Here is a 27275-nt window from a genome sequence, read left to right as displayed (position 1 = left end):
CTGACAACACCGTTTCCACATTCTAGCGCCATTTCCGGTGAAAATCGAATTTGAAAAAGGATAAAAATTGAGGACAATTCTAATAAATAAACTAAAGATGGCCTCAGATGACATTGCAGATGTCACTAAGAAACTAGAAGGGACAAAGGTTGATGAAAAAAATCTACTTAGTTTCAAAGGAAAGGGACTGAAATTAAATAAACCAGAAGATGGTAGGTCCACAAGAAAAGAGCACTTTGTCTTTTCGAATCATCCATGTTTTTGTAAATTATCCTTAACCGTAACCTTAGAAGAAACATAAACTGACAATTATTAAAGAAATAGCCTATGAACGGGGAACTCAGTGGTGGCGCGATAGCTCAATTGGTTAGACCACAAGCACTGACCAGTGCTGACTGTCACTCCTGAGACAAAGTGGTCCAACACACTTGGGGTGTGTTCATATCACAGGCACCAGACAAATTATTTTACCCATATACGCTCATATTACTATATATAAAGAATAAAGGCCCCTAACGAGAGAAAACTATCATGCAAAACAAACAAAAACTGTTCTGTAAAAATACACCAGATCACTATTTTGTCTTTTTGGTCGACTCTAGGGATGATTATTCCTATCATAAACACTTTTTACTTCATCGAAATCCCTCAAAATGCTCCAAAATACGAGCAAGTTTCCAAATTTCACTGAAATGTCATTGCATGTCGTTTCCGACGTCCAAGCGATGCGTGTAAACAAAGGTGAATTCTGGCCAATTTCTACAAAGGCAGTGGCTAGCCGTACGGGCCCGTACAGCTAGCCAAAAGTTCTAGCTGTACGTGAGTCACCAGGGCCCTCAATCCAATTTGGGGGAAGCGGGTTGCTACCCTCGGCGGGGGGAATTTTGGTGTATGGGGGGAATTTTCCTCTTTTTCTTTAATGATCAAATATCAAATACATGCAAACTTATTTAAATATCGGGTCTCACTAAAAAGCGTCCCGAAGAAATTTAGCGTCCCGAAGCGTCCTGAAGCGTCCCGAAGCATTATTGTTAATTTAAACAGCCAGAAGGGTTATATTTATTGTAAATGAGCTATATTATTATGTCCTGAGGTATTTATGGTAGAAAAAAATAATCTTAATTAACATTTTTTCTATTTATATAAAAAAAACCTAACATACCTTTGACTCCAGTTCACTTGCTCAAAAACCACCGTATACCGACAAAGCGTCCGGAAGGTTTAATGTTTATCTTAACCAAAATTATTTTTAAATACTTCGTAATTTTAGTTTATGAAATAGTTATGTAAGTAAAAATAATAAGAAAAATGTTTTCCATACATAAAATTATCTTTATAGCGCCCGAAATCGTACGTCTATCCACGCATAGTTCAAGTCGCGTACTGACTAACATAGCGTCCCGAAACGTATTCATGGTTTTTATTTTTATCAAAGCAAAGATAAATCGTAATTAAGTTCTTTTACGATATGTGTAAGTGACATAAAGAAGGAAATAAACATTTCATCCACAGTTTATTTCCTTCTTAATGTCACTTACACATAACATAAAAGAAAAAAACACGATTTATCTTTGCTTAGAAAAAAAAAAACAACATGAAAACGTTTGGGACGCTATGTTAGTCAGTTAGCAACTTGAAACATGCCTGGATAGACGTACGGTTTCGGGCGTTATAAAGATAATTTTATGTATGAAAAACATTTTTCTCGCTTTTGTTACTTACATTACTATTTCATTAACTAAAATTACGAAGTATTTCAAAATAATTTGGTTAAGATAGAACTCAACTAGAAAACATATTTGGACACTTTTTCATTTTAACCAGTTATAGACTATGCACTTATTAAACTATATATAACTTATTGTTTATGGTAACAGTCATACACTATTCATTACATTATGTATAAATAGTGAAACCCTGGTTTACCTTCTTCAATGACATATAGCCTATTGCTAAAGGTACTGGACTAGTATAATGTTGGCCAGTGACAGGTTCCAATCATTCATTAAGTGTTAAGTATTTAATATAATACCTCAGGACATAATAATATAGCTCATTTACAATAAATATAACCCTTCTGGCTGTTTAAATTAACAATAATGCTTCGGGACGCTTCGGGACGCTAAATTTCTTCGGGACGCTTTTTAGTGAGACCGTAAATATCAGCTGTTTTTTATTTACATGTATATTATTTTTTTTTTTTAAAAATCCCAAATAGGTTACGCTCAACTGTTCAGAAGTGATTGATAAGATTTGAAGAAAAGTTTTTATCACCTTACACCATCAGATCTTTATGCTGCTTAGCTTTCTTTATGATTCACCCCCCCCCCCCAAAAAAAAAAAAATAAGCTTGCATTTAGAAACACTTTCAGACAAATGTCTCCATTTCCAGTAATATGAACAATACATGGACCTAAAGTAAATTCTATTCATAAACTACATTTCTAGTGTTCTCTATGTTCTCTAACACCCCTTTTATAAGACAAAGCTTCCTTTTCTTGACTTTGTAAAACATTCGTAAAAATCGGCATCGCGAAAATATGTGACAAATGAAAATTTGTTTGTTTTCTGTTTACACACCCACAATTCTAGTTGTTTCTGATGTAAATTATATAAAATTAAATTGATTGTTCATTATAAGATCGTTTTTCATCAGTTATTTAATAAAGTATCATGAAAACAAAACTTACAAGTTTGTAATTTACGGCAAAATTTACCGTGGTTGATGTAACATTTGAAGACAAAAAAAAAATGATTTCATGAATAAACAATTTGAAATCAAATTGTTGATGGGAATTGTGATTTTTTCTGCATATTTCTGTTGAAATTTTAGCATTTTTACAGGATGAAAGGCCAATATGTGACGGTAGATTTTGGGGGAAAAAACAAACGGAAACGTGCAGACATGTACTGTACGATATTCCATTTACAAAATAGACGTCAAATAGATGGATTTTAATTTTCAAAAACAACATTAGTTTTCATTTTTTCTCTTTAACACTTTATATGTTTTGAGGGGGAATTTTTACCTCTGTTAGGGGGAAAAAAACATACTATTTTGGTGGGGGACTGCGGCCGAATATCGGCCGCAGATTTGGTTGATCGAGGGCCCTGGTCACGTACGACTAGCAAGGACACACTGTATTGGCTAGCCGTACGGCATTTTCAAAATTATATGGAAGTCCAAAATGCATATGTTATTTTATGACTTTAAGCAAGGATTTTAACCAAGAAACAGCAATTGTCTTCGTATGTTTACCTATTATAGATTAATCGCCTTAATTATTGGCTACAGTAAAAAAAGTACGAATATCGATCTTTGTCATCTCAAGACGTTGAGAAAAAATTGCATTTGGTCGCTGTTAAATAACATCAATTGAAAATAGTTTACAAAATTTTGATGATAATCCTTTTTTGTTTCATTAAGTTTAATTTTCGACACCTTTAAAATGAAAGAAAAAAAACAACACGAAAGTTATTGTTGTTGTGCGAATGTGCTCTGATAATTGCGTCAATTACCGACGGTATAGAAGTTTGTTAACATAAGGAAAGTTTGCATGTTCCGTGAAACGCATTTTAAAATTCTATTGTCAGTCCCTGGGTAGGCTTTAATTAAGGCTAATTAATTGATTATGCTTTTATGTTCGTTTATCTACTGTATTTGAAAATTATACAATTATTTTGCATTTCACCGTTTGTGTTTGGTTTTTTTTTTCAATGTTCTTTTTATTACGGATTTGTAATATAAATCCGTGTTTTTATTTATTCCACTCCGATCATTATTTATTCGATACATGTGCTTAATTAACAAAAATTCATCTATCATACAAATAAAACAATAAATCATAATCATGAGGCACAAAATAACATACGCATGTTCGACTTCCATATGATTTTGAAAAGTGCCGTACGGCTAGACAATACAGTGAATCCTGGCTAGTCGTACGTGACTCACGTACGGCTAGAACTTATGGCTAGCCGTACGGGCCTGTACGGCTAGCCACTTCCTTCTACAAAATCAACGAATAACTGTTAAAATTTTCACATACTTTCTTTAAAACAACTTGTTTACAGTCAAACTGTGAAGTCTGTACTTCTCAACTGCCCGGTGATAACGCCAACAAGCTGAAAAAAATAAAAAATATTGAGAGCTCCGTACCAGAAAGTAACCATTTCCTACTTTACCGCACTGAATATAACGTCGAGTAACGATTGGTTAGCGCGAAATCGGAAAAACTCGGATTTCCCGCTTAACTACTCTCCTACTGTCAAACCCTTGCACCTAGTTTTAACTCATTTTTTACCCACAGACCATTTATCGGCAATACAGTTGCTAGTTTGAATTGGTTAATAAAGTTAAAAACAAAAAACATATTTCAGTTACTTATCTCAATCAGAAATTTATTCTATGACAGCTCTCTGAACATACCATTTATTTTAAATTTGTAAAATTGCAGTGAATATTATGATGTCATTGTTAAAAATTCAATACCATCACATATGGTCAATCTGGTCTTATACAGTTTTACTAGATTGGCAAATACTATCTAGAGACAAAACAAAGAATGTAATTTTTTTTACTGAAACAATCGAAATGACTGCTTTAGAATTAGAACTGAGACTTCAGTACTTAGCCTTTTCTCAAAATAGCTGTAAAAGGCCCAAATACTATGTTATCTCATTAAAATCAGATCACCATTATTCGCTCTGTTACCAGAGCAACAGATAACCTTTTGAGTTAATTGGGTATTTACCCCTGGACTTGACACACAATTGGGTAACACAGAAGCAAGATAGGGTAAAGATTGAAAAAAATAATATTTTGTTAGACTGCACTGAAATATTAGATTTTCTACGTCCACCTTTCGCCATTTTGTTTAAAGCGGTGTAACCATGCAGAAAGGAAATTGACCTCAGTCTGGGCCACATGTTATTATTCCTTGAAAGTATGAGCTTTTCCGTGAAAAAATCAATACTGTTATCCAACCTATAAGAACTTTACCAAGCAAGATTCAGGTGATAGGGGCTAGATCGATCTCCAATGTCCAGGGTGATAGAACTTTTATACAAATTTTAAATCCAACAAGTGAAGTGATGTATTTAAGGTCAAATGAACTTGTAGCGAGAGTTGGATGATATTTGTGAGAATGAGTTGCATACTGGTGAGAAAATACAAATGAATGAGAAGTCAGACAGTGAATATATTAAGATTTCTAGGTCCATACCCAATTATGTAACCAGTCTACTCAGTGGCTCTCGGCAAACAAATGGAAAAAGAAAGTACAGAAGGGGAAACAGGCTATTTTTGGATTTGTTTTCACCAGGTGAATTAGTGTCCGAGATACTGGAAATATGTCTACAGAATCAAAACAAATTGGGTACTGAGCCTTTGATTTGCTTTTTAGCTCGACTTTTCTATGAAAAGGGGAGCTATCCTACTCGCCCCGGCGTCGGCGTCGGCGTTGGCGTCACACCTTGGTTAAGTTTTTCGTACCACCCCACTTTATTTCAGAAGTATTACAAGTATGGCTTTGAAACTTACCATACTTGTTCACCATCATAACCTCCATCTACAGACAAGAGTACATAACTCTGTCAAGGTTTTTGACAGAATTATGGCCCTTTTTTGACTTAGAAAGTGTATTGAGCTTGGTTAAGTTTTTTGTACCACCTCACTTTATTTCAAAACCATTGGAGGTATTGCTTTGAAACTGACCATACTTGTTTACCATCACGACCTTCATCAACAGACAAGAGGACATAACTCTGTCAAGGTTTTTGACAGAATTATGCCCCTTTTTGACTTAGAAAATACATTGAATATGGGTAAAATCCACTTATTGCCTTAACCAGACTTCCCGAAATACGTCGGTCCGACGGACATGTCCGATAAATTTTCATCAGGTCCGACGAGTTTTTATTCCGGATCGGTCCGACTGTCCGGCTTTTATCCAAGCCGCATGTATACAAAATGGCGTCGCTAAAGGTGCCAAACCTTGGAAAAATAAAAAATCTACGTCAGAGGAACAGGCAGAACAGCAGTAAAAGGATAAAAAGAATAGACCTGAGACAAAATTTAATGAAAAATAGAAGCAAGACAGTGAATTGTTGGTGTATGATAGGGAGGAGATGAAAATGCGCTGTAAGGAATGTGCCGATTTTTACGGCGAAAAAATTAAAAACAAAAAGTGTCTTAGAAATACGAACACAAGATATTCTTTGATTTTGATCAATTTTATTTGGTCCGACAGATTTCGTTTCGGTCCGACGGATTTTCATGGTTTGTCAGACCGAATGTCTGACAGTTTTTTTCAACTTTCGGGAAGTCTGCTTAACCCTTTGAGATATTGCTTTGAAACTTTTAATGCTATTTCACATCATTACCCCCATCTGTACGCAAGAGAAGGTAACTCTGTCAAGGATTTGTTTTAAAAATTAAGGCCTTTTATCGACTTAGAATCTTGGTTAAGTTTTTAGTACCAGTCCACTTTTTGACTGAACTGTTTGAGATATTAATTTGAAAGTTGGAATACTTGTTTACAATCATGATTCCCAAACATGTCCAGGAGAAGGTAATTCTGTCAAAGATTTTATTTGAATTATGGCCCTTAACTGTCAATGTTTTGTATTATAGGCAAGCACTAAAAAACTTAAAAAATCTAAAAAAATTCATTCCTATCCACTTGTTCACTTTACCATAAATTATGTCATAATAAAATAATTCTTCACTAAATATCTTAATGCTCATGGCCATTGTTCACTTTAAAAATACAGAGATTCTTGTATTGCCTTTTACTGCAAAAACTTTTTTTATTGGCAAGCAATAAAAAAGTCGAGCGCGCTGTCTTACGGACAGCTCTTGTTTATTATGCAAAGATTTTATTTTAATTGGGTAAATTGGTCAAAATTATTGGGTAATTACGCAGATACGCTGTTTATCTGTAGCTCTGGAACTACTCTTTGTTACATAGCAAAGGGTAGTGGATAGTTAGGATATGCTTTTAATGAGACTGCGAAACTATGGCAAGCTTAGTATTAAAATATTTATTTGATTTTTATGATATTCTTATGTTTAGCTAAAGAAGTTGTAGAAGCAATAGAACAATGTTCCACGATGACGGCTCTCAGTATGGAGGGGAACACTCTAGGAGTGGAAGCAGCAGAGAGTATAGCTCAAGCTCTGAAAAAACATCCAGAATTTGAGGTATGGAAAAGTAAAACCTTGATTTTATGTCACATTAATCTATTCCCTTTCCCCTAAAAAAATAGAATTTATAATTGTATTGCAAGGAACTTTGCCACTGCTTTTCTATATTTATTCAGAGGTGTAATGGTTAATCACAAAGAATTTTGATCTTGAAAACTGCAAGTAATTCTGCCTAGTGGTTGACAATATCTACATGCTCACATAGATTTTTACAAGCCCAAAATTAATAGATGAATAGTAAAGTCAAGAATAATAAAACAGTTGTTTAGTAATTTTATTCCCCTGAATAAGGAATTTAAGTGAGGATAAAAACAATGTAATTTTATTTTCAGAACAAATATTTCAGGACATTTTGATAGATAAAAGATCTTTATTTTAAGGATACTAAAATGTTAAGCAAGTTAGTAGCATTTCTTTTTTTTTGCTTTTATGTAAAAAAAATTGTTGTTTGGGTCATTCAAGATTTAATAAGAATTTTTCACATTTGAGTGTAAGTTAGTATGCTATTGAATGTGTATAATGAAATAAAGATATGATTTATTTCAGAGAGCACTGTGGAGTGATATGTTCACAGGTAGACTAAAGACTGAAATACCACAAGCTTTGGTATGTTTTTGTATGTTTGTTGATAGATTGTTTCTTAGTGTTTCCAAAAGTGGTGATGTACATTTCATATACAGTAATCATCAGATTTCTTGTAATGATCATACATGCTCAGCAATGACTGAATTTAGAGTCAAAGTACATGGATAAAATATCTTTTTGAAGGGATGTATACTTGTATTTCTTGTTATACAATAAATTATAGGCAATATGACAAAGATACATGTAAAATATCAAATGTGTTGAAAAATTGTAAGAATTATATATAATTAAAGAATTTTTCTCATTTTGTTTTATTAATTTTATAATCCATGTTAAAAAAATGTACAATCTATTGGAATGTGATAAATGTACAAATTTATAACATTTGAGATTTGAAGTTGTTGTAATGTATAGAAAGAATATATAGAGGATATTTGTTTGTTTGTGTGTAAGATGAAATTTTATTTCATCAGTGGGCTTTAAAAACAGTATTCTCACGAGTGGCGAAGCCACGAGTGAGAATACTGTTTTTAAAGTTCACGAGATGAAATAAAATTACATCTTACACAACAAACAGACAAATTTTCTTTTTATTTTATGCTTAAAAACAAGTTAAAACGAAATTTCCATAATTTTAACGTTAATATTAAAACTGTTTCCCCCATTGAGAGGGTTTACAGACACTTCACCCCCCAGACACTTCACCCTAGGCCTTTTTTTGCAGACACTTCACCCCTCAGACAGTTCACCCCTCATTTTAAGAAATTTGATTGAGACACTTCACCCCTCATTTTTTTATTTTATGTTTAACAATTATTCATGTAGTAAATGTTAAAAACATTCAATAGTGATTGAGTATGTTTATTGTTTTAACATATTTTATTATTATTTTATCATGTAACTGATAAAAGACAATAGATATAGTTGTTTTTGCCATACAAAAAAGGCTCATATTACAAAGTTAATAGTATAATGTAATTTTTTTTTAAATTTTTATATATTTTATACTATTTTCAATTAAAGTAAAAGTGATATAGTTAATTGAATAATCTTTCTAGTGAAGTGTGTGAACCTTTGTGGGAAGTTTCCTATACAAAATAGTAATAACAATACAAACTCATACAAAGACTTTCAAGTAATTTTAAGTATAAATCAATGTCTAGTATTTAATTTTGAGTTGATTTAATTCTTGAAGTTTTTGGTACTTAAGTTTGTTTTCAGTTTGATCCTAAATACCCATATAATAATTAAGTTTACGTTCATTTGGTGACGAATTCTGCTTTAACCTTGTGCTTAATTTACATAACTGGTGCTATTTATTTGTTTAATAAATGCTATTATGAATTATTTTTGAATTAAATACAGGATAATTGTGTCTGATAATGATGACAAATAATTTATGTTTACTATATTTTATAAAGCAACCGATTCATTTATATTCATTTTATTAATTTATTTATTTATCTATTTATTTATTCAATATTATAAATAAATTTAATTTTCATACAATTATACCATTTTAATTCAATTATCTAATCAGTTATGAGATGACTGTTGAATAAACAACCAATATAAACATATATCAGCATTTTGTTGTTGACTAATTTGTTTTATATACTTTATAGAAAAAAATTGGATGAGGGGTGAAGTGTCTTACTGATTTTGGGGGGTGAAGTGTCTTAAGGGGTGAAGTGTCTTCAAAATTTGAGGGGTGAAGTGTCTGGGGGGTGAAGTGTCTTGCTACCATTGAGAGCCCCATTTATTCGGAATTTCTCATTAAAAAAAAGAAGTCTTGAGCTGAAAAATAAGTCCGCCAATCAACATTAAATGACGGTGATATTAATTAATTTTATTAAAAAAATATGAATGATCGCTTGTTTTGATAATAAAAACAAACAATTCTTGTAGGAGAAAAAGTCCAACCATCCATCCATATTTCTGTTACTTAGTGCGAATTTATTATATTAGACCTGGCTTTGTAAATTGTAAGCGGCAGCCATTTTTTAAAGTTGTGTATTTCATGGGAGGAAAATAATTGTGTAAGATTCAGAGGGATATAATTTGGATTTGTTAGTCATACACATTTTTTAAAAGAAAGAAAACTTATTTGAGGATTGTAACAGACAAAAAATAAAGTGTTGACAGATGTGAAAACATTCAGAAAAGGAGCTAGGAAATGGAAAACTTGGATACCTGCTCAAGAAACGCTGGGTTGATTTAACTTATTCTTCGAGTTATGGCTGTCAATGCTTTTCAATTTTTCATAAAGCATACGGCAGTTATTGCTCGTAGGATACTTTAATATGCCCAAATGTCATCAAGAGCAGTTTTGCATGGGGAAGGAATGTATTTTTGAGACTTTCAAAATGAAACAAAAAAACGAAATTTGGTGATTGGAATTTCATGAATTTGAATGAATAGAAGTAAGTTTTCTTCTTTTTATTACTTTTGACATTTAAGTTATTTATCAATTTCAGTTTTGCTTTTTCTTTAAACAGCCTGACATTGTCAGAATTGTCAGCAAAAATAAAATTGAGGTACCACATGGGGAAAATCTTAAAAAAGTAGTTTCGTCATTGAAAAGAGTGAAATTATATTTTGATAATTTTCACTGTGAAATTACCAAATATAATTTTCACGGATAAATCAGTAATCCACTGAAAAGCATAAAATAAAAATGTGTTTTCATTATTTTTCTTAAAAAATACTTTACTGATATAGTTGTGCCAATACCAAATACTTTAATTACTGTATGAAGAGAAATATCAAATATATCATTATAAACAACAAATCATCATTTACAGAAATATTTAGGAGCTGCTATGATAGAAGCTAATGCACAGTTGGTGGAACTTGACCTTAGTGATAATGCATTTGGACCAAATGGGGTCACCGGTATTGTAGATCTTCTCAAAAGTAAAACATGTTATACACTAAAGGAACTTAGACTCAATAACAATGGACTTGGTACCACTGGAGGAAAGGTAAATGAGCCACGCCATGACAAAACCAACATAATGGGTTTGCGACCAGCATGGACCCAGACAAGCCTGCGCATCCACGCAGTCTGATCAGGATTCATGCTGGTCGCTATCAGTTTCTCTACTTGTTATAGGGTTTGTAAGTGAACAGCATGGATTCTGATCAGACTGTGCGGATGCGCAGGCTGGTCTGGAGCCATGCTGGTCGCAAACACACTATGTTGGTTTTGTCCCAACGTGGCTCAAATATATTTTGTCATTATGAATGTTTTATCTAATCTTTTGTTTTGATAGAATTTTTTCATTTTCATTGAAATTCGAATTTTTTGATAAAATTCTATTACGGTTGTTTGTATTTGTTATAATGGTTTAACTGCCATAGGAACACAATTGTGGATATTTCAAAATTGTACAAGTTCATGTAAAATGTTGAATTCTGCTAAAGCCTGTGCTAGGGGGCGTGGATGATAGCTTGTAATTACCACCACTGTTCATAAACAGACTCAAGCAAACCGATTGGGCTTTTTTTAGGCATTCTTTTCTCTCTATTTTAAATTTATTATTTTCAATTTATTTTTAAAACCTTACATTTTATGCAGAAACTGACCTATCCTATGTTACTTCATTGAAGGCTAAAAGCTACAAAGCTACAAATCTTGTTAGAGACTTTGATTCTTTTATGTGAGGTCAGAAATTATCCAAATTAATATCTAAAGGTTGGAGGTTCTACACAGATGCCCACTTTTGCCGAAATAATGCATAGAAGGGCACCTGCTGTCCACCTCCACTTAGAAAGCTTGAAATTATTTATTTGATCTATACTGTGTTGGTGTAACTTAAAACTCAACAAAACAATGTAAAATTTTGCAATAAAGAGAAAATGACTGGATAATGATTTAACTGCTGTTTCTCCTTGCAAACCATTTATAAATATATTAACACTTTTAACTCTTAGAATTGCTCATAAAGTTGATTTTCAATTTAAGTCTTAGTACAATATATATATATTCAATATCACCTTTTGCATATTTTCCCAAATTAATTGCTTCAGTTGGACTAGCAAAGAAATTTAAGATTTTAGACTTTTGGACTCCCTGTAAAACAAAATACATTTAAAAACCCAAATAATTGGAAACATGCCAACTTTCAGTCTATTTTTAGTAACATGTTTTCTTAAAGTAATCATGATCTTATTTTCTGAGTGGGTTGAATTTTTTTCATTAGTGAAAAATCTGATGATATCACTGAAACCTACAGATTTCTTCATGATTGACCTCATGTTTGATATTTGTGTTGAAGTTCTTCATTCCTTTCTTTTACCTAGAAAAATCATGTTCATAATAGTTTTAGCCTTACATACATTTTCTTTTTAAAAATCAAAATGCCCTGTAGAAGAACTATCTTATATCTGTTACAGGAAATATTAATATATCAATATTACTCTTTTCATGTAATAATTCATTAATTGAAAGTGAGAGATACTAAGTCTGTTGATTATCCTCGCTCATATATTCACCATGAATAATGAATGATTCAGCACATTATTGATATAAAATGATACATTATAGTGATGATATTGAATTGCAATTGACATAATGGTGGCCATAGGTGCTATGTCGGTTTCATATATTATATAGATAGATATAAACAAGGCACCTCTTTTGTAAGAGAAATAACATATCTCTATTAGATCTAACAGATTTTCACACCAGTGTCTCATTTACAAAAGATCATTGGAAATCAAAGAAACTTCACTTTACTCAGATTGTATTTATGTTAAAGTGGTAGTAATAAAGAAAATAATGTCTAACAGCAGTTAATTGATTGTTAATGAATTGCTTATTGTATAATGCAAATAGGTGACATTTAGGTTTTTTAGCCCCCACAATGTGGGTGCATATAGCGTTGCACTTGTCCGTCCGTCCGTACGTCCCGAAATATTGTGAACGCAACTCCTCTTAAACCGTATGGCAGATTTTGCTTAAACTTACAGGGATGAACAACCTTAATGTGTAGATGGTAGTAAAGGAAGGAATTTTCGCTGCGACCAAATTTAACAGAATTATGGCCCTTTGTTGATTTTTTCACTAGATACTATGTAGAAATTTTGTGAACGCAACTCCTCTTAAACCGGATGGCAGATTTTGCTTAAACTTCCAGGGATGAACAACCTTAATGTGTAGATGGTAGTAAAGGAAGGAATTTTTGCTGCAACCAAATTTAACAGAGTTATGGCCCTTTGTTGATTTTTTCACTATATACTATGTAGAAATTTTGTGAACGCAACTCCCCTTAAACCGTATGGCAGATTTTGCTTAAACTTACAGGGATTAACAACCTTAAGGTGTAGATGGAAGTAAAGGAAGGAATTTTCACTGCGACCAAATTTAACAGAATTATGGCCCTTTGTTAATTTTTTCACTATATACTATGTAGAAATTTTGTGAATGCAACTCCTCTTAAACCGGATGGCAGATTTTGCTGAAAGTTCCAGGGATGAACAACCTTAATGTGTAGATGGCAATAAAGGAAGGAATTTTTGCTGCAACCAAATTTAACAGAATTATGGCCCTTTGTTGATTTTTTCATTATATACTACGTAGAAATTTTGTGAACGCAACTCCTCTTAAACCGGATGGCAGATTTTGCTTAATCTTCTAGGGATTAACAACCTTTATGTGTAGATGGTAGTAAAGGAAGGAATTTTTGCTGCGACCAATTTTAACAGAATTATGGCCCTTTGTTGATTTTAGTTTTCAACTTGTGGCACATGTAGTCCAAAAAATATTTGACCTAGAGTCATAAGATTGACAGAACAGTGACGTGTGGGGGCATCCGTGTCCTATGGACACATTTCTAGTTTTCTACATTGTTCCATTTGGCCCACAGTATTCAAACTTCATAGGATAATTGTCCATATTGGATAGAAGACCCCTATTGATTTTGGGGTCACAAGGTCAAAGGTCAAGGTGACTATTACCTTAAAACTGAAAACAGTTTCCGGAGCATAACTTAAGGTCCATTTGGCCCACAGTATTCAAACTTCATAGGATGATTGTCCATATTGGATAGAAGACCCCTATTGATTTTGGGGTCACAAGGTCAAAGGTCAAGGTGACTATTACCTTAAAACTGAAAACTGTTTCCGGAGCATAACTTAAGTGTCTTTGGCCTACAGGCTTCATAGGAGGATTGCTATTTGAAGGAGGTAGCACATTATTTAATTCCCATGTCTTACAAATGCTTCATCTTTACTAAAATAAACTCAACACTTTCGGGCATATAATGCTTCGCCTAGCAGTGCTCTTGTTCATATATGAATGTTTTTTTGTATATATGTAGCTTAGAACATGTAACAAATTTCATTGTCTGATATAGGTTCTGTGGTATATGACAACTGTAATATAATTATACAGTATGAGTAGATTTTGGAAAAGGTTACTGTATACAGTGTTATGTTACAATTATCTAAATGGGAAATATAATAATGGTCTCAATCAATAGCTATATATACATGTAATATGGAATGTTATATGTTTCAGATGTTAGCTGATTGTTTGATGGACTGCTACAACTCTAGTAAAGCTGCAGGGACTCCCTTAGCGCTGGAAGTATTTATCTCAGGGAGAGGGAGGCTGGAAAATGAGGGGTCAACAGCTCTCTCTGAAGTCTTCAAGGTAATTGCTCAGATATTGAGAAGAGATGACATATTGAATGTATTTTATTGAGTCATTATGTTTTGGCTCTATGGATTCCTTTAGTTAAATAGACTGATTATTATATTGCTATATATGAATAGTTGTGAAAGATTATGATGAAAGAAAATGCATAGTAAATGTATAGCATTTGTTTTTAGAATAATGATGTCTATTTTCTGTTAACCTTTATTTTACTGTTTCATTCATTACTTTAATGTCCAATTATTTATTATAAGATGTAATTTAAAAGTGTTTTAGATTGAATAGTTGGCAATGATAGTATTATACCATCCTGTCAAGATAAATGTTACAAAAGTCATTTCAGAAATACAGATTTTGTTGTAACAGATTAATCCCACATTGTAATATACATTATATTTGTTTATGGCAGGTGATTTCTGTTTATGAAAGCTGATTTTTGTTTATGACAGCTGATTTTTGTTTATGACAGCTGATGGGATCATTGAGAGAAGTACAGATGCCACAGAATGGTATTAATCACCAGGGAATATCAGCTCTGTCTCAAGCGTTTGAACATAATCCAAATCTTAGAATACTCAACCTTAATGATAACACATTCACAGTGAAAGGGGCAAAATCTATGGCAAAAGTATGTATGATTTATTTTAGGTGATCTCTGAATATAGTCAGTGACCTTTTCTGTCATGTGTTGAATATTGCTGTCAGACACAAATGAGCCGTGTCACGACAAAACCAACATAATGGGTTTGCGACCAGCATGGATCCAGACCAGCCTGCGCATCCGCGCAGTCTGATCAGGATCCATGCTGCTCGCTTACCAATTCTATTACAAGTAGAGAAACTGATAGCCAACAGCATGGATCCTGATCAGACTGCGCGGATGCGCAGGCTGGTCTGGATCCATGCTGGTTGCAAATGCACAATGTTGGTTTTGTCGTGACACGCTTCAAATGATAAACTGATAAACCTCTGGACCTCACCATAATAGACTTGAATCTTGCTTGCCTAATGGCACATGTCAAACCTGTGTTTAAGACAACCTTACTTCAAAGATCACCTTGTTAATAAAAGGCACTCTGACTCTCCTTCTTTGATTAAATGAACAAAATAACCGTTCAAATAAAGCCTTTTTGTTTTAAGAGCAATAAGCCATGTTCTGTTCACAGATTTGACTGTAGTTTTGTTTGTATGTATCCCATTAAATCATTTGTGCACACTGGATTTTTTATTTTTCGGTCTTTGAACTCGAATTATATTTAACAAGCTGATAATATATAAGTTCTTATTTATGATTTAGAGTCAGAATTTCTAATATCAAACTAAATGTGCTATAATACAAGCTATGTCATGATTTAACTCTATTATAAACTGAGGTTGAGAGAATTTGGTTACAATTTCTTGTAATCCGTTAAAAAAGGTAGCCAATCAAAATTTTGTTCCACTGAAGTCTGAGATCTTCTACAACATTATTTATTTCTTTATCTGAAAATATACTTATCAATGTAGCTATAATTAGAATATCATGCAAAAAATAGTTACTATTGATACAGAATTACAGAATGCTGAATTATTGTAAATGTATGTTTAAAGGGAAGTAACTTTTGATGTATATTTCAAAATATGCGTGTAATTGTTACTCCCCTTGGATGTTAAAGCTAATGTATTTTGTGTATTTAGGTGCTACCAAAGTTACAGAATTTAGAGGTGATCAATTTTGGTGATTGTTTAATCAGATCAGAAGGTGCAAAAGTTATAGCTAGATCAATACAAGATGGACATAAAAAATTAAAGGTAATATAACAAAATTTAGTTTTAATAATTTTATTTTCTTAATGTGTATAAAGTTATATATCTGATGCAAAATTTATTGTTTGGATTTTAAAAATAAATACTTACAAAATTCTTGTATGAAATAAAAATCGCAATAAATTGCCTTAAAGCGAGTGGCACATGCACAGTCATTGCTAAATGGATAAAACCCTACCTAATATAGTTGTCCGCGTCGTTGTCGGCGTCCCCTTAAGCTTGTCCGGAGCATAAGTCGGTCATTATAAGTCGGATTGACTTCAAACTTGGTATCATGCTTCTTGTAATGACCCAAAGTGCAGTGCACAAGAACCGGTACTCTGCACTTATTAATTTCTTCATTTTTGTCCTGGCCATTTTTTCCTAAACTTTATTGTTCACAAGGCGACACATCCGACTCACGGAGTTCTAGTTTTTAAAAAAGATACTCATTGGTCACTTGCCTGAGCCATCTTTTTCTTCTGTTGCTTTTTTGCAATTAGTAGAGTTATGGTGATTTAGTATTTTGTATGGAAGTCAAAAACTACTTTGTTTACATTTTGCTACTTTTGTGACCAATAATTTCACATTCAGCACTACATTCTTCTGATGATATACATCTAACATGCTCTGAAACCATTGCCTAAATGTTATAAAACTCATATTTGCCCTTTTTATAAAATGAAATATTTATTTGTTTGTGAGGCATAATGTGCCAATTATTTTCTATAAATGTTAGTAATTATGAATTCCTCATATTGCTTGTAAACCTTTTGTTGTGTATATTAATAGGAATTAATTCTAAGTGGAAATGAAATCAATAAACAAGGAGCCAGTGTTGTAGCAGAATCAGTAGAGAACAAGGACAATCTTACACTGCTAGACCTTGACTGTAAGTTTATTTTATAAATACATAGTGGAGCATTAAAGTTAAGTATTTTTCATGCTGAGAACTTAAAGACACACATCTTATTTTGTATATTATTACCTCAACACACTTAACAGAAAGACTGGTCTCTATTAGGTTCATATATGGGTTGTAAGTTAAATGATATTCTGAGAAATTTACTATTAATTTAATTAAAGATTATTTGAAATGGTCCAGCATTTATAGAATTTATCCTAAATCAAAACACAATATTCAGTCAAGTTGTCTGCAAGTCAATTTTAAAATAACCTTTTCACTCAAAAACATAGTTTTATTAATAAGATCCTTAGTGAACTTGATAGGCAATGATTAAGACTAGTGGAAAAACCATAAAACTTTTGATGAAAAAGACCACTCTTTAACAAATTTTCAAATTGTTCAAAGAGAAAATGGTAATTTGAACATAAAATATTTTACAGCAAATCAACTTGGAGAGGAAGGTGTTGAACTTGTACAAGCTACATTAGAAGCAATTGGTAAACAAGATATATTAGGCTCCTTAAGGTTGGTTGTCTACCATTTATATCTTTATTGTAATATGTATGTTGTGGGAGAGGTCAGGATAAGATAGAGTGAGAGTTGTTGTTATTTGTATGTTAAACTCAACATTTTGATCTTCTAAAAGATTAACAGCATATCAGCTGTTCTTTATTTTCTTCTTAAATCTTCATCCGGTCGTGATGTTTTAAATATTTCAAATATTTTTAGCTCAACTATTTTAAGAATAGGGAGTGTTATTGCACTCACCCAGGTGTTTAGTTAAGTTTTTGCATGCATGTTGATATCTCCAAAACTACTAAAAAGAAGGACACAATAATTTTAGTTTGCTTTGGCCTATTGACACCAAACTTGAGGTGTAGGTAGCTTATATCAACGGCAGCTTGGGATTGCTACCCAGATATCTGTGATCATGGTCACTGTTACTAAAAGTAGAAATTCAGTTTCCGCTCAATAACCTAAGTTTGCCTTGGCCTACTGATACTAAACTAGGTGTATAGGTAGCTTATATTAAGAGGCATCTTGGGATTGCTACCCAGGTGTCTGTGAACAAGGTCAAGGCCACTGTTGCTTAAAAAAGAAATTAAGTTTTCATGTAATAACTTGAGTTTGCTTTGGCTTTTGACACTAAACTTGTTGTGTGGCAGCTTGGGATTGCCCTTAGATATCTGGGAGCAAGGTCAAGGTCATTTGCTTACAATAGAATTTTCAGTTTCTACTCAATAACTTTATCCTTTTGATTCCTGTCACATCAAAACTTGGTCATTGAAAACCTTGTTTTGTCCCATAGCAGAGCTCCTTGTTAAATACTATAGAATTTAATAGTCATTTATTAGCTCACCTGAGCATGCTCAGGGTGAGCTTTTAGGATCGTTGATTGTCTGTCGTCCATTCACATTTAGTTGTTAACACTCTAGCGGTCGCATTTTTACCTCAATCATCATCAAACTTGGTCAGGATGCTTATCTAGTTGATAGCTCGGAGGAGTTCGAACATGGGTCATCTCGGATGAGAAACTAGGTCACAAGAGCTAAAAATAGAAAAACCTTGTTAACACTCTAGAGGTCACATTTTCGCCTCAATCATCATCAAACTTGGTCAGGATGTTTGTCTAGGTGATAGCTCGGATGAGTTCGAACATGGGTCATCTCGGATGAAAAAGTAGGTCACCGGAGCTAAAAATAGAAAAACCTTGTTAACACTCTAGCGGTCACATTTTTGCATCAATCATCATCAAACTTTGTCAGGATGCTTGTCTAGGTGATAGCTCGGATGAGTTCGAACATGGGTCATCTCGGATGAAAAAGTAGGTCACCGGAGCTAAAAATAGAAAAAACCTTGTTAACACTAGTGGTCACATTTTTGCATCAATCATCATCAAACTTGGTCAGGATGCTTATCTAGTTGATAGTTGGATGAGTTCGAACATGGGTCATCTCGGATGAAAAAGTAGGTCACCGGAGCTAAAAATAGAAAAACCTTGTTAACACTCTAGCGGTCACATTTTTGCATCAATCATCATCAAACTTGGTCAAGATGCTTGTCTAGGTGATAGCTCGGATGAGTTCGAACATGGGTCATCTCGGATGAAAAAGTAGGTCACTGGAGCTAAAAATAGAAAAACCTTGTTAACACTCTAGCAGTCACATTTTTGCATCAATCATCATCAAACTTTGTCAGGATGCTTGTCTAGGTGATAGCTCGGATGAGTTCGAACATGGGTCATCTCGGATGAAAAAGTAGGTCACCGGAGCTAAAAATAGAAAAACCTTGTTAACACTAGCTGTCACATTTTTGCATCAGTCATCATCAAACTTGGTCAAGATGCTTGTCTAGGTGAAAGCTCGGATGAGATCGAACATGGGTCATCTCGGATGAAAAACTAGGTCACCGGAGCTAAAAATAGAAAAACCATGTTAACAATCTAGAGGTCACAATTTTGCCTCAATCATCAACAAACTTGATCAGGATGTTTGTCTACGTGATAGCTCGGATGAGTTCGAACATGGGTCATCTCGGATGAAAAAGTAGGTCACCGGAGCTAAAAATAGAAAAACCTTGTTAACACTCTAGCGGTCACATTTTTGCATCAATCATCATCAAACTTGATCAAAGTGCTTGTCTAGGTGATAGCTCAGATGAGTTCGAACATGGGTCATCTCGGATGAAAAACTAGGTCACAGGAGCTAAAAATAGAAAAACCTTGTTAACACTCTAGTGGTCACAATTTTGACTCAATTGTCATCAAACTTGGTCAGGAAACTTTTCTAGGTCATTGCTGGGAATAAATGGAACATGGGTCATCTCGGATGAAAAACTAGGTCACAGGAACTAAAAATAAAAATATCTTTTTAACACTCTAGTGGCTACTGTTGTGATCCAAATATTCTGTTAATTGGTCTGAAAGTTTGTTTTGATGGTTTCTAAGTCAAGTTCGAACATGGGTCATCTTGGATGAAAAACTAGGTCACACCGCCCAAATATGGAAAAACCTTGTTAACATTCTAGTGGTCACATTTTCGACTCAATTATCATCTAACTTGGTCAGGATGCTTGTCTAGGTAATTGCTTGGATGAGTTCGAAATCGCATGTGAAACTAGGTCACCGGAGCTAAAAATAGAAAAATCTTGTTAACACTCTAGTTGCTACTGTTTTGATCCAAGTATCCTGGTAATTGGTCTGAAAGTTTGTTTTGATGATTTCTAGGTCAAGTTTGAATATGTGTCACCTGGGTAAAAAACTAGGTCGCACTGCTCAAATATGGATAATCCTTGTTAACACTGTAGTGGTCACATTTTTGACTCACCTGTCATGAGACTTGGTCAGAATGCTTGTGTAGGTAATTGTTTGGATGAGTTTGATAAGTCAGGTGAGCGATCTAGGGCCATCATGGCCCTCTTGTTTACTGTTACTTCTTTATTTCTTAAGGGATCAACCTCATACTTCAAATATATGTACATTATCATCATCCCCATCTTATGTGATAAGGTTCATGACTCTAGCACCAATTTTTTCAGATTTATCTCCCCTTGAACTTGGAATTTTCCTTAAAAATTATTATTTTTTACTGTTATTTATTTATTTCTTAAGGGATCAACTTCATACATCAAATATATGTACCTTATCATCATCCACATCTTATGTGACAAGGTTGATAACTCTAGCACCAATATTGTAGGAATTATCTCCCCAGAAACTTAGATTTTTTTACCTGAAAAATGTTATTTTTTACTATAACTTTTTAGCTCACCTGTCACAAAGTGACAGGGTGAGCTTTTGTGATCGCTTTTCGTCCGGCGTCCGTCCGTCCGTCGTCCGTCCGTCCGTAAACTTTTACTTTAAATGACATCTCCTCATTAACCACTAAGCCAATTTCATCCAAACTTCACAGGAATGTTCCTTTGGTGGTCACCTTTAAAAATTGTTCAAAGAATTTAATTCCATGCAGAACTCTGGTTGCCATGGCAACCGAAAGAAAAAACTTTAAATATCTTCTTTTAAAAAACCATAAGAGCTAGAGCTTAGATATTTGGCATGAAACATCTTCTAGTGAGTGTCTACCAAGTTTGTTCAAATAAAAGCCCTGGGGTCAAAATTGGCCCCGCCCCGGGGGGTCATTGATTTTCCCTATATGCATATAGTAAAAACTTAAAAAATCTTCTTTTAAAGAACCAAAAGAGCTAGAGCTAAGATATTTGAAACATGTTCTAATAGGTGTCTACCAAGTTTGTTCAAATAAAAGCCCTGGGGTCAAAATTGGCCCCACCCCGGGGGGTCATTGATTTTCCCTATATGCATATAGTAAAAACTTAAAAAATCTTCTTTTAAAGAACTCAAAGAGCTAGAGCTTAGATATTTGGCATGAAACATCTTCTAGTGAGTGTCTACCAAGTTTGTTCAAATAAAAGCCCTGGGGTCAAAATTGGCCCGGCCCCAGGGGGTCATTGATTTCCCTATATGCATATAGTAAAAACTTAAAAAATCTTCTTTTAAAGAACCCAAAGAGCTAGAGCTAAGATATTTAGCATGAAACATGTTCTAATGGGTGTCTACCAAGTTTGTTCAAATAAAAGCCCTGGGGTCATAATTGGCCCCGCCCCGGGGGGTCATTGATTTTCCCTATATGCATATAGTAAAAACCTAAAAAAATCTTTTTTTAAAGAACTCAAAGAGCTATGGCTAAGATATTGAGCATCAAACATGTTCTAATAGGTGTCTACCAAGTTTGTTCAAATAAAAGCCCTGGGGTCAAAATTGGCCCCGCCCCGGTGACATTGATTTTCCTTATACATGTATGTGTATAGCAAAAACTTTAAATCTTCTTTGAAAAAACCCAAATAGCTAGAGTTTAGATATTAAGTATGAAACATCTTCTAGTAAGTGTCTACAAAGTTTGTTCAAATAAAAGCCCTGGGGTCAAAACTGGCCCGGCCCCAGGGGTGTCATTGTTTTTAACTATATGTGTATAGTAAAAACTTTAAAAAAAATCTTCTTTTAAAAAGCCCAATGAGCTAGAGCTTAAATGTTTAGCATGAAACATCTTCTTATGGGTGTCTACCAAGTTTGTGCAAATAAAAGCCCTTGGGTTAAATTGGCCCTGCAACGTTGGGGGGTTGTGGGGGTTTGGGGGGCCTATCTACAGGTGAGCGACCTCAGGGCCATCATGGCCCTCTTGTTTAGCTCACCTGTCACAAAGTGACAGGGTGAGCTTTTGTGATCGCTTTTCGTCCGGCGTCCGGCGTCCGTAAACTTTTACTTTAAATGACATCTCCTCATAAACCACTAAGCCATTTTCATCCAAACTTCACAGGAATGTTCCTTTGGTGGTCACCTTTGAAAATTGTTCAAAGAATTTAATTCCTTGCAGAACTCTGGTTGCCATGGCAACCAAAAGAAAAAACTTTAAATATCTTCTTCTAAAAAACCCGAAGAGCTAGAGCTTAGATATTTGGTATGAAACATCTTCTAGTGAGTGTCTACCAAGTTTGTTCAAATAAAAGCCCTGGGGTGAAAATTGGCCCCGCCCCAGGGGGTCATTGATTTTCCCTATATTCATATAGTAAAAACTTTAAAAATCTTCTTTTAAAGAACCCAAAGAGCTAGAGCTAAGATATTAAGCATGAAGCATCTTCTAGTGAGTGTCTACCAAGTTTGTTCAAATAAAAGCCCTGGGGTCAAAATTGGCCCCGCCCCAGGGGGTCATTGATTTTCCCTATATGCATATAGTAAAAACTTAAAAAAAATTCTTTTAAAGAACCCAAAGAGCTAGAGCTAAGATATTTAGCATAAACATCTTCTAATGGGTGTCTACCAAGTTTGTTCAAATAAAAGCCCTGGAGTCAAAAATGACCCTGCCCCAGGGGACATTGGTTTTCCTTATATGTGTATAGCAAAAACTTAAAAATCTTCTTTGAAAAAACCCGAATAGCTAGAGTTTAGATATTAAGCATGAAACATTTTATAGTAAGTGTCTACAAAGATTAAATAAATAATTAAATAAAAGCCCTTGGGTCAAAACTGCCCCTGCCCCAGGTGTGTCATTGTGTTTAACTATATGTGTAAAGAAAAAACTTGACCAGCTAGACCTTAGATGTTTAGCATGAAACATCTTCTAATGGGTGTCTACCAAGTTTGTTCAAATAAAAGCCCTGGGGTTTAAACTGGCCCCGCTCCGGGGGCCTATATACAGGTGAGCGACTTCAGGGCCATCATGGCCCTCTTGTTTATAACTTTTTAAAGGTATCTACCTCAAACTTCAAATACTTATTCCTTATCATCAATTACATTTTATGTGACGATGTTCAAAACTCTTTAAGCAATTTTTACAGATTTATCTCTCTTTGAACTTAGGATTTTCTTTAAGAAATATTATAACTTCTTTACTTTTAAAGGTATCTACTTCAAACTTCAAATATATATTTCTTATCATTACACACATGTTGTGTGACAAGGTTCATAACTCTAGCGTGACTATTTCTAGAATTAATCCCCTTGATCTTGGAATTTATGTTACAAATGTTATTTTTTTCTTACTATAACTTAATACATAATTCTACATAATTGATTTTTCTTTCAAAGTTTTGTCCTCCTTGCTGCATCCAGTATTTTATTAGTCGAGCTTCGCTGTCTCCTGTGACAGCTCTTGTTGTATTTAATTCACTTCAGTGTTGCAGCAATATCTTTGACGCTTGCAGAAATCATGATTACAAAGTAAAAAAGTAACGCTTTTTGGCTGATACTTATATTTTTCATTCATGATCATATATGAATCCATGTGAAGAGATGAATTAGATGCCATAATATACATTTCGGCGGTCGAAAAGGTGAGATTTAAGCATTTAATTATTCAAGCACCTTGTATGGTATTTACCGGAATATGGTATGTTAATGTGGTCTCTGACACTTTAAGTCTCACTATATCTATTTCAGTGGTGATGAGGGCAGTGATGAGGAAGATATAGAGGACGATTATGATGAAAGCTATGAGGAAAAAGCACAGGAGGATACTGAGGGCGATCATGTTGATGACCCTCAACTTCAAGTACGAGGAACAGCACTAAGTCCCAAACAGGTTTGTATTTAATATTTCTTATTATATAAGATGACCATGCAAATTTTTATGTGATTTTGCTGAAATAAATCCTTATTAAAATTGAATAGTTAAAACATTCTGTCCATTTTCTCAGCTAAATGGAGAACACAGGCTGTTAGCCAAGCATGACTGTATTTATTTGGGGGGGGGGGGGGTGCAGTAGCAATCAAGTATCAGTTGATCAGTACTACATGTATATATAAAGAGAAAATTATCTTTGATCTGAGAAAACTCATTTTGATTTAAAAATAATTAGTTAGTTTTGACTATTGGGTATAAAATTAAATCAAGCATTGATTGGTTCTATTTGCAGGTCACTGATGCTGACCTTGCTGCAGAAATGGACAGAATGAAGTTAACTTGACCCCTTGACCTCATCTTAAAATATTCATAGCAGCACTGTGTTATTGTTTTATTAACACACTTAAAAAGTTTTTTAAGTCACCCTTAACATGTGATAAAGGCATGGTCACAAACTTTTCAAGCTGTGCTTTCATTGACAGAACTTTGTTTCATTACTTCATAAATTGAATGTTAAAATAATATTGTTTATGTAAACTGGTATAGCCAGTCTAACAATGGTAATATTGTATCCACCAGTGACATATTTGATTAGAGAAGAAGTTGAGTAGGTATTGTCTTTTGTCTCATTTGTGAAATATGAGAAGAGTGGACTGTAAAAGGGAATTATTGAGATATAAAACATAATGCAGGTTTTTCATACACATGTTTGAGGTATCATATTTTATTTTCATGCAAAAGCCTTAGATTTTTTAAAGACAACTTTTTATTGTTAATTGCAGTAGCAATGCCGTTTTTAGATTTCATTTAAGCTGTGCATTTTATTGCTATAATAATCTTTATTTTTAAGCTCAGTGAACCAGAAATTTTCTTGATTAGAAGTTATTGAATATTGATGCAAAACTCAATTTTTATATGGATTGAAATATGAAAAAAAAGTAACAGTCCAACACCCTTTGGGTGATGTGAAGGGAGCATTCACTAAAAAATATTCAATTTTCATAAGGATTATGATTTCATACTATAACTGAGGAATATAAAAAGTAAATATAACAGTATCTTGAAGGTTGTGAAATATGTCATCGGTCATTTTGTGTATATGTTGATGGCATGAAATAATGATGTATTATTAGGTGATGAACAATCAACAAATTTGTCATGTTTTAATATATCTGTCTTTGTGTTCATTTATAACTATCTGTTTAAACTCTTTGTTGTATGCTACCATGTTGCATTTATTAAATTGTTGACATGATTGATAGAAACAAACGAGCAATGATGAAAACTCTGCTAATTTAAACTTCATTTACATGTATTGGTTAATGTTTAAAATTACATATCAAAGAAAATAAGTTGGGTATTATTAAAACATGGCAAAATTAGATACATAGTTGAAAACATGTATACAATCTCAAAATGAAGGCTGTAAGTTTTTAAATTCTTCATCTTTCAATGTGGCGAAAAACACTTTTGTGCTTTAGGAATGCTTTCAGTTTTAGCGATCTTTACAAAGACTGACCAACTCCAAATTTTGATCTTGATCTCTACTGTTGACTGACCAACTCCAAATTTTGATCTCGATCTCTACTGTTGACTGACCAACTCCAAATTTTGATCTTGATTTCTCCCATATTTTGATCTTGATCTTAAAATTTATAGTTAGCAGCTAAAAAATTGGAAGCTAGTCAAGACCATTTAAGAAATTCAGCAGGGTAAGGGTTAATCAAATACCTTCCTGGAGGAGCTCATTTTTAGCTTGACTAAGGAAACAGAATGATGGATTTTGGAACTTTTATTAACATTATTTACATTAATAAACCATTCGTGCCCGTTTTTTTATTAGTTTGACTATTCAAAGAATAGGGAGAGCTGTTGTACTAACCCAGACGTCAGCGTCACACTTTGGTTAAGTTTTTGCTTGCCAGTTAGTATCACAAAGAGTACCAAAGGAAATTGGTTTAAAGTTCACACACTTACTTCAGAGCATAAAAGGAAATCTCTATCCAAAGCCCATTTATCTAACATTGATTTTGACAGAATTGTGGTTCTTTTTGAACTTAGAAAATTCTATATTATTTACTATCAAGCACTTAGAATAGTCGAGCATGCTGACCTTCTGACAGCTCTTTATATAATATCACAATAATTCAGCAGGAATCCATGTACTTTCTTGACAAGCCTGAAATTGTTTTTCATTTTCTATACATTTGATAAAATCTACATTATGGTTATTGTATTATGGACAAAAATATCAGGGTAAATATCATGCATCATAAACAATCTCATTTTCATAATTGAGCCGCGTCACGACAAAACCAAGCGTTTGCGACCAGCATGGATCCAGACCAGCCTGCGCATCTGCTCAGTCTGATCAAGATCCATGCTGTTTGCTAACCAACTCTATAACAAGTAGAGAAACTGATAGGGAACAGCATGGATCCTTGTCAAACTGCGCGGATGCGCAGGCTGGTCTGGATTCATGCTGGTCGCAAACGCACTATGTTGGTTTTGTCATGACACAGCTTTAGATAAATTGCTCACTTTTAGGTGTTTACCTTAATCATTGTATTTTAATCATTTGTCAGAATTTCTTACAATCTGTTTTATGAAACGTGTTGTTTTAAAGTGCACTTATTTTTGTACACTGTTATACATTTGTATGAAGTTAATTTTTTAAATAAAATATTGACACCTTATGATTGTGTAGTAATGTATAGAAAATAGCTTCTTGTTATATTGATATGAAAAAGCGCATTTATAAAAGGGCATTTGATAAAAAGTACAAATATACATATATAAGATTAAGTTCCATAACTCTGATACTGTGTCTCTTCATTGCCGTGTATGTTTGTTCAGCCTCTTTCCAAGATTTCATGTGAGGCAGTGGTACTGTAGGGCAGTCTTTTTGAAGATCAGTGACCTGTTATACTCAGCTTTGCCGTTTGTGCAATACTTTTTTAGAGGGGCACTCAAGGTTAATCCAATGGTATCTTCAAA

At 33.7% G+C, this 27275-nt stretch overlaps 1 protein-coding gene across 1 annotated transcript; it reads left to right on the top strand.

Annotated features, from left to right (window-relative positions):
- On the top strand, positions 1–24236 carry LOC132738502 (ran GTPase-activating protein 1-like; the record flags this gene model as incomplete). The annotated part of the gene is given in 10 exon segments (XM_060726005.1): positions 1–212; positions 7077–7204; positions 7754–7813; positions 10597–10776; positions 14316–14450; positions 14923–15081; positions 16131–16244; positions 17031–17130; positions 17586–17670; positions 24095–24236. Coding segments are annotated over 10 exon segments (1218 nt in total), but the record flags the coding sequence as incomplete, so codon positions are not given.
- Positions 24237–27275: the final 3039 nt, after the last annotated feature.

The sequence above is a fragment of the Ruditapes philippinarum genome, unplaced genomic scaffold (assembly GCF_026571515.1).
Source record: "Ruditapes philippinarum isolate M1 unplaced genomic scaffold, ASM2657151v2 ctg8487_1_1_1_1, whole genome shotgun sequence".
NCBI classification, from domain to species: Eukaryota; Metazoa; Mollusca; class Bivalvia; order Venerida; family Veneridae; genus Ruditapes; species Ruditapes philippinarum.
Note: the sequence above shows the minus strand (reverse complement) of the source record. Positions and strands in the feature narration are given on the sequence as shown.